Source organism: Lipophrys pholis (assembly GCF_963383615.2).
Source record: "Lipophrys pholis genome assembly, chromosome: 8".
Classification (NCBI taxonomy): Eukaryota; Metazoa; Chordata; class Actinopteri; order Blenniiformes; family Blenniidae; genus Lipophrys; species Lipophrys pholis.
In genome coordinates, this window is record NC_137630.1 from 27345716 (window position 1) to 27355089 (window position 9374).

Below are 9374 nucleotides of genomic sequence, written 5' to 3' on the forward strand. Positions count from 1 at the left end.
AAATTCAGACAAATGGCTAAAACTACTTTGAGTCAGATTATAACATATATTATATTTACCTAAAACATAAAACTGTAGTGATCTAGATCCAGTCTGTCTACTTCTACTTTGCAAAAAGTGATGGCATGCAAAATTAAAGCACTGGACATTATTCTCTGCACACTGTAGTACAGTGTCCTTGCTTGTAAAGGACCATTTTGTCCCTGTACGCACGCACGCACACACACACACACACACACACACACACACACACACACACACACACACACACACACACACACACACACACACACACACACACACACACACACACACACACACACACACACACACACACACACAAAAAAAATCTTGAGTTTTCCTGATTGTTAACCAATGGATTTCAAAACAAGACTTTTTTTTTTTTTTAAACCAGTTCAAAGCAGTTCAGCCACACATTTATAATCAGTGAATTCAAAGAATGCCATGTTGTGACTTTGGAAGAGATACAGAAAGCAGAAAAAAACCAAAACAACCCAATGCTGGGGGTGCAGTGGACTGAGCCAAAGGTAACTCCACAGCTGAGCACTAAAGCAACTCCCCCATATCTCCCGTCGATCCCTGCCGCAGACGCAGGCCTCTTTTTTAGAGATGAGAGGAAGGAAGCAAACACAGGATGAGAGCTGCACCCTTTCCCTTTCTGTGCAGTCACTGTGCCTCCTTTTCTTTTTTCTCTGCACTCCCTCTCCAGCGTGGAAAGGTTTAAATCTCTCACCAGGCCCGTGTGAGATACTGCTGAAACTCTTTGCATTTGCTTTGCAGACAGAAATCCAATGGCTTATCTTTTCTCTAACGCAGCCTGCATGTATAAACTCTTACCTCCCAGCGCGTGAAACAGAGCGAACGCGACGCCGAGTTTGACGAGGCAATAAACTGCAGATATGTGATGCCTGTACATACCTGCTCAGCTGTTTTATTATTTTGTCTGCGACTAACAACTAAACCATCATTGTACACGTTGAGCCTGTTTTTCCATGCACTGGTTTTTTTTTTACGGACGCTTTCAAGGACCGCCACGCGTTGCTTTGATTCGGCCGGCACTGAGTTTGCTTTGCTTATCTCGTGGTTGCTGTGATTGAAAACGCTTCGTTACCGAAATGAGAGGTCACAGACTCATTTGATCATTTTTCATTGGATTTAACTGTTTCAGCAGTTACACAATGGCTTCAAGGTTAAATGTGTTTGGATATTTTCTTGACGTGTATATCCAATTTCACAGGGACCAAAGCAAGAGAATGCTCTTCCAAATGAGAATGATTTGCTGTAGATGTGCTGTAAAGTCCAACACAGGGACATGCTGTGATCTGTCTGGATAATTACCACTTTGATTGTTGATACGAGAGCCAGGTATGAAAGGTGACAAGGCCGCTTAAATGAAGCATGCAGATGACTTCTGGGTGACTGAACCTTTCGCTTATGTTTCTGACGGAGGAGTTAGTGATTTGTCACAGTGACACGGCCGCTGAGCCCAGGGGGCACCTACTACAAAATGTCTTTCTATTCAACACTGGCTTTCACTTCTAAATATTACACTGATTGGGGTTACACGGAATGAACGTGAGAAGCTGCAGGTTGAAAACGCTCCAGGAAACTGTAGCCGGCCTGAGTTGATTACATCCAGGGATACTGCAGGGTGTTACTGCCTCTCCATTCACAGGGTGAAGAAATGAAAGGACACCTTATATCTCCACGCTTTCAGACGCTCTCCGACCTGATATTTTAAGTGAAACAGAACTGAGGCGCAGTGTGTGTCTACCAGTGCTCAACGTTTCTCGGGACAGTGAAAAGGAGTGGGATCAACTTTTTCTTTTTTTTCTTTTTTTTTTAACACAATCGCAAATGAACAAAATGCCCTTTCTCTCTTGTCAATGTAAATCTACTGGTCTAAGTAAAAGAAGGAGTGACTGAGCAGAGAGGGAAACCAATCAACTAGGAACCAGTACTGGAACATAACAAAGGAAAAATGTTTCAACAATGGAAAAGATAAAAGGGCTAAAACGTGTCACATCGAGGCTGGTCAATGTCTACTTTTTCTCCCTTGACAGGGAATAAACCGAAATACAAAGCATAAATCAAATACCTCGTCTTAAGTTTACCCCATCGTTCTTTTGGTAGAACTAAATCAATCAACAGACTTTTCAGGCACACTTTGACCATGATACGTCGCTGTTAGGCAAATGTTTTTTGTTTTTACTTTCTGTCGAGAAGATAAAACCCGCTGGCGTTTGAAGCGAAGGCTGCGGTGGAGTTCAGGGCCGAGAACTGCAGCCGTGTCACAAATTAACTGTGTGACAGCTCAAAGTCTGACGTGAAGAAAAACAACAACATCCTAACAGAGCCTGGAGTCTATCCATTATCTATTCAGCCGCCTTTTATTCTCATTGCACTCAAATTCACACCAATAATCACTTTCGAGTCACTATCTGATGAATGTTAGTTAAATATGTGAGGAAACTGGATTAATTAAAAAGCAACAAAGTCATCCCTGTGTATGTTTAACGGCCAAATTTTAGATAAACATAACTCTCCTGCTGTGGATAGACATGCTGCATGTATTTGTTGGAAGAAAGCACTATACCTTAAAGAACTATATTTGCTGGTGTTATTCATTTTTTCAAAAAGTTATGCAATAATTTAAGGCTGAAAAAGTTTCAGGCTTTGCCATAGATCAGGTCAACATACATTTTTAAGAAGAGAAAACTAAACCCTTCAGAGGTCGTGACCATCGACAATGGCATTGCTCTTTTGTAATACAGAAAATACATAAAACCTTTGAGACATCTTATTAATTTGAGGACCAATAGTAGTCCCGCACAAGTTCAAATGTGACGTAATGAATGATTAGCAATCCCGAGAAAAGTCTTGAATTTACTTGAAACGTTGCGTCGCACCGACAAGCCAACACAAGAGGATCTCATCACTCAGGATAGGTCTGACAAGGCGACGCCACACCGCACAGGCACGTGGAAGAAACATGAACAATCTTGGGGTAATTCACTATATTTCCTCAATCAATCGATAAGCTGTGTGGCCTTCAATAGTTAGAAAATGAGGAAAAAGTGCCGACACGAGACAAAGACGCACTTCGAAATGAGGAAAGAGTTCACGACTAAAAAAATACTGATAAAAATATTCATAAATTCAGAATTTCATCATGAAAACGTCAATCAAAAAAAATGTGTTTCGCTGCAAATAGCCTCATCACTTTCCCATTGTGAGTTATTGATTTTTTTCATGTACGATAGCAGCGTGTTGCTCAAGGCCACTCTGAGATGTGAGAGTTTCGTGTTTTTCTTTCAGTGTTCAACAGAAGATACTGCCTCACGTGTGAGAGCCGACAGCGAGCCTTCCCCTTTGTGCTGCGAGTGACGGATGTGATGGGAGTGGTGCTGGTCGGGTTCTCCTAAACAAAAATGTGGATAAAGTAAATAATACACGTTCAAGTCTCATCGCACGCTTACGCTCCGGCCGGCGTCAAGACTTTTTTTTCTTTTTTTTTTTCTGGTATCAGCTCCTTTGTTTTCACTAAAGTGGGAGTAGAAGGTTCGACTGCCGCGGTTTGCTTTGAGCGCGCTCTCTCGCTACCGAGTGACGGCGTATCCAGGTAATGGACAAACGGAGAGTCCACCCGCTCTGTTATCTGACAACAACATGCCACAGCGCCCGGCTGACTGAGGAACGGCCCAGGAGAGAGCCGCATAGCAGAAAATGACATTCTCCTTGAAGTTATGGTGTTGGACGGATTAAACATTAACAGGAGAGGTCACGGGCTGGGGGCATGCCGGAGTAGATGCGCCTCTCCCTATTGGACGGGATCAAACAAACAGCCCGCAGGGCAACACAGCTCTGCTTGTTGCATCTTATTGATTAGGTAAATTCCAACACTGTTTACCAATCGGATAAGCACACTACATTAACGAGAGCGGTGATTGATTATTTGTATAATAAAGTCATTTGTTGTGCTTTTTTTTCGATGAGCTGATAAACTGTTTGGTCTTTGAAATGTTGATAAATGGTTAAAAAACTGTTCCTCACAGCCTGAGAGTCAGACTAAAGGGTCGCAGGATCGACGTCTCAACCACACTCCTGCTAAAAGAGTGATAATCAAACATCAAACGGTGGAAAACAACTGGAAGCACAGACGGAAATTTGGCTTCTCTGTTTGATCCTGTTTTCATACCGATAAATGGAAATGTTTCTGTGAGGCGTCGGGATGCGTGCGACCCGTTGACTGAAAGATTAACCGTCCATGCCCCCCCGCTAGTCGGCAGCGAAAATACTTTTTGTTTTGCTTTATTCACGTACAAGGCGCCGCTTGACCGTCACTGCCAGACAGCGGTGAGCAGCCACATTCAATTCAGGCATTTGAATAATATCGCGATTGGGAAAATAAGTGGCCGCTATTGCTGCTGGCGGTTCTCGCCACACTGAGAGTCACAGCAAAGCGTTTGATGACCCACGACTCACTTTTCCAGTCCAGATGTAATGAGAGTGTTGCATGAAACTTTGATGACACTCATGAATACTTGAGCGAGGTTATTGTCTGCGGTGGGTGAGAACAGATGTCCCGTGTGCTAATGTGCCACTGAAGCTCTCAGATGAATTACGCATTAAATACCAACAAGTGCGGCGTGTATCCAAACAGTGACGCAATGTTATGAACGTTCGGCTAAAGTTGATTTAATCTGATTTGCAACTTGACTAGTATGTGAAGTTGAACTTGGCGGGAGTGTGGCAACTGAGGATTATTGGATTATTTTCATTGTTGATTGCTTTCATGGCTACGCAATTTGTTGTTTGGTGTTTTAACTTTCAGCCAAAAGGTGAAAAATGTAGAATAATGTTGTTCGACACACAGATAAACGCACAACAATATGGATGTCTGCCAATATGGCGTCTTAGGACCAAAGATTCAAATCCAAAAATGCTGTCAATTATTCAGCTGGATCATGAAAACAGTAAGGGTTCCTTTTAAATTTAAAATTCCTTGTTTAAGCGAGATTAAGAGATTACCGAAACAGAAAACAGTTGGGGATTACTTTTCAGTCAACCAACAGATCAATTAATCAGCAAACAATTAGAGCAATAACAGGTTGAGTAACGTTATTTTAGTGGTATTCACCGGACTTTTTCAATTCTCTGTCCATGATTCCGTCGAGCATCAACTGTTGTTTCCACACAAACTGACGGAACATGAAAATATAAACTATGAAAAACACGTTTTCAGTTCGTGGCTGTTTTTAAACCGAAAGGCTTTACATTTGCCATCACTACTTCCTGCAAAGATTTGCACGCCCCCCCCCCAAAAAATCTAATTGATCTGTTGACTACTTCTTTTTGATTGGAATAGTTATTTGGTCTTTAAAACTGCTAAAGAATTGTGTAAAAAAAACAACAACTGTTAAGTAAATAAATATATTATTGGAGCTTCAACGTATTTACAAATACTGTCCTGGACTCTTGAAAACTTTATGAAAAGATTGTCAGACTAAAAAGTTGGATGCAGAAAGAGTGACCGGAGATTTAAGAAGGATTTAATCAGCTTATGCTTCTTCCAGCATGTTTTCAATTCCATGGCACTCATTATTTATATATTTATTGTGTTGGAATTAAAATAAAACAAACAAAAGAACAAACAACTACTGAAACACAATTTAATGGTCAGACAACCAAATAACTGATTAACTTTTTAAAGCAGTAACAGATGATGTCATAGTAATGGACTTTTCCAGTGGATTCTGATGTTTTATAGATGTTTGCCTGTTTGATCATGAAGCCAGGAAAATGGTCCTACAATCTTTTTCTGTGAAAAATAAAGCAAAGATTGTTCTACTGCAGTATTTACAAGGATTGAATCATTTGATAATGTTGATTCTGAGTAATAAAAAATGAGAAATGACATTTTTTTAAGTTAGTAAAGTTGTAAGTGATCTTTATTTTTAACTCCTCGGCTGGTATTAAACTGTCTTTACACTGTTACTATCAATAGTTCTGGGAAATTATGTAATCAGTTATCAATTGAAAGTAATCAATGACATCTCTTTGGTTGGATTGAAAAATAATGAACTTACTTTGATTTACGCATTAATATATACTTTTATTTAGATTCTGGGCAAGTAAACATTAACAAATATGCTATTAGACAGTCAAACTAACATGCGTTATATATTCATACGCTCCTGCAATCAACATTTACTGTCTGTATTCATTGATCTATCGTTTTCTATTATCAGTTGATTAGTTGTGTGGCGAAGCTGCAAGATGGCACAGCAATAATAATAATGATAATAATAATACAGTTGTTAGCACCTTTCACACAGCCAAGGTCACTTTACATTACGTGTTAAAATTGCAGTGTAAAACAAGTAAGAACAAAACAAAAACATAGGACTGAAATAGATTTAAGAAGAACAAACTTGTCTAAGATAAATGGATGGATGGATAGATGACAAAAAGATGAGAAAATTGCAAAAGAATTTTCAAAAAGTGTTGTTTTAGCCAAGGAGAGTATTAATACATCCACAGGGTCGTTGATTTGACTAAACTGAGATCACTGAGAGGGGTAGTCTTCCTTTAAAAGAAAGTGTAAGAAACATTAGGAGGTTACCAAGACAATAAAGAGTTGGTGATTCATTTTGAGATAGCTGTGGTCGCTGGACTTTTTAAAACAACCAAGATCCAGATGTTCTTTAGGCACACATCTGGCTGATTGGATTGACAGGTTTTGGTTTAAAGTTGGACTTTTTCCTCCATACGTCCATACATCCATGCATCCATGCATCCATACATCCATGCATCCATGCCAGCAGCAGTTGTTTGAATAAAAAAGCCTGACAGGTAATAAAGGTGTTCAGGTTTCACGTCGACCTGCAGGTACAAACCAATGACGTGTTCTCAGTCACCCCCTCCTGACGACACCTGAGGCGGCCGACATGACTCAGGAAACAAAGAATGTAGACACTTTAACATACTCTATGATTACTTTTTTTTTTTTTTTTTTTTTTAGGTGAGTTTCTGTTTCAAACAAGCAGTTCGTGGAGACAAAAGCCAGGTGAAGTTCCGCTCGGGCTGTTTTCACTGGAACTTCAAACTGAACTTCAAGTCTGTAATAAACATTAAACAACCACTCGAAAAACACCCCCCCCCCCCCCCCCCCCCCCCCCCCGCGCGGTTAAAGAGAGACATTTTTTTCTTTGTTAGTTTTTTTCCCCTGACTTGTGAAAGTCATTAAGAGATGAATAAATGTCAGAGGAACAGACTCACCGAGCGGTTGGACCGTCGCTTTTTAGACCCCCGCAGAAACATGACGCCCGCCGCGCGTTAAAAAAAATCCCCCCAAAAAACAAACCAAAACTCAGCGTTCGGGTGAAACAACTGGAGAAAAAGAGGAGATAAAGTCTAAACACTAAAACCAGAGCAGTCCGAGGTAAACTACATTCTGGTTCCTTGAGACCAACCCGGGATCTGTTCGGTCTGTCCCAGGCAACTACCGAGTCCGACTCCAGCATCTGATCTGACAAGCTGACCTCAGCGAGACACAGACTTCCGGGTTTGCTTTCAAAATAAAACGCGCGTTAAGTTTTATGCAACATTTTGTTCACGAATAAAGACATGAAAACGGCCATTTTAATAAGTTGCTTTACACTAAATGTGCATATTATGATTCATTTAGTGAATATTATGCATTGGAAAGCTTTTTTTATTCAAAATATTACCGGTTCTGCGTTTACATTGAAATTATAAAGCACTTCCTTTTAATTTGCTGAACTCGAGCATTACAATAAACTGCCTCAAAGTTTGGCCGCTGTTTCACCTAGGATACAAGGGAGTTCACATGCCTCCACTTATACAATGCTTTATAAAATCCTACTTAAATCGACTGAATGTCATTCCCAATAACACCTTACACAAACCCCCCAAAACCCCTTTGGAGCTCACTTTAAAAGCCTAAATAGTTCATGATCAGGACCTGCTGGGGGGTCAAGGGCCTTACAAAGGAACCCCCAGCAGTAAGCTGTCAGCAGTGGGATTCAACCCTGCAAATCTCTGAACATATGCTCACTTCTTAAACCTGTGGGGAATCTCAGCCACATTTGATTAGTGTTTGGCGAATAATGGCCTCCAGCTTTGAAGAGGAAAAACTTATAATCTCATGGAATATCCATCTATCATCACAGAAACCCACACACACACAAGCAGAACATGCAAACTACACACAGAATGGCTCAGCCGGTATTTGAACGAAATGCTTTCTCTCTGTGAGGCCAGAGGACTATCCACTGCACCACCGTACAGTACAATATTGGAAAATACTGTATTAGGCTATTGATTTTCATATCTGAACTAAAACTGTGATAACTAGAATATAAATACTTTTGTGTTTCCATATAATACATCTAAAATATGTGAAAGTTTGACTCTTTCAATTATGCATTTATGTTTTTCCACAGAACATGAGACGAGGTGAACATGTATAGCCACAAAAACACTAGTTCTATCGATTATGTTATAACACAATTAAATATATATAGGTTGACAGGCAAGTTTATACAATCTAACATCAGAAGTTTCAAAAGTGGCTCATTCTTTTGTGATTACATTTACATATCTTGACATATCTGAATCCAGTTCCCTTCACTGTACTGAAGGTCAAGACTTGATCTGACGTGCCACCTGGTGGGACATTTGTATGAAATTGCATAAACATTGTTTTCTGAACAAGTTTATAAAAGAGTATTTGATCTGTGACACAGACAGGACTCACTTTTTCATTGTCTAAAACGTTTTTCACATTATTTATGGACTCTTATGGGGACAGGAAAAAACGTTATGATCTCCAGGAAAGTTGATAAAATACTGTGAAAACAATCAGAAATACATGAAAATTAGATCGTTTTGGAAAACAAAACCTTAGGAACTCGACAACCACCAGTGTCCTCTGACTTAATATGTTTTAAATGTCAATTTCCTGGAGAATCCTCGTATTTTGATAACTTTTGCTCTTCAATCCTTTTTCTATCAAAAGAGCCCAAATTGAAGTAGAGATGGCAGACACAAGCTGCATCAGGTCATCGGGGGAGATCTCCAGCTATCCGGGCTGTAGTCATGTACAAACAGTCATTTGTAGTCTTTTGTAAACACAGAAGTCAGACGGGAGAGTGCGAACAACACATCTACGACCTCTTTGTTACTGGATCGTTGTTAAAAGTCAACTTTAATCTGAGAATACACAACACACGACTGACAAATTGCTGCCATCTAGCGGTAAAGGGGTGGAAATACAGGTTTACAGAGCAACTAAGAAATACTGGCCAGGTTAAAATCCATTTTGTATA

General features: G+C 40.1%; 1 protein-coding gene across 1 annotated transcript in view; it reads right to left on the bottom strand.

Moving 5' to 3' along the window:
- prickle3 (prickle homolog 3) overlaps positions 1 to 7554 on the bottom strand; it is a 28477-nt gene extending 20923 nt beyond the window's left edge. The window contains exon 1 of the mRNA XM_080469346.1: positions 7303 to 7554. Coding sequence (XP_080325472.1) covers positions 7303 to 7344 — 42 coding nt within the window. The 5' untranslated portion in view covers positions 7345 to 7554. The remainder of the gene's footprint in view (positions 1 to 7302) is intronic.
- Between the last annotated feature and the right edge of the window lie 1820 nt (positions 7555 to 9374).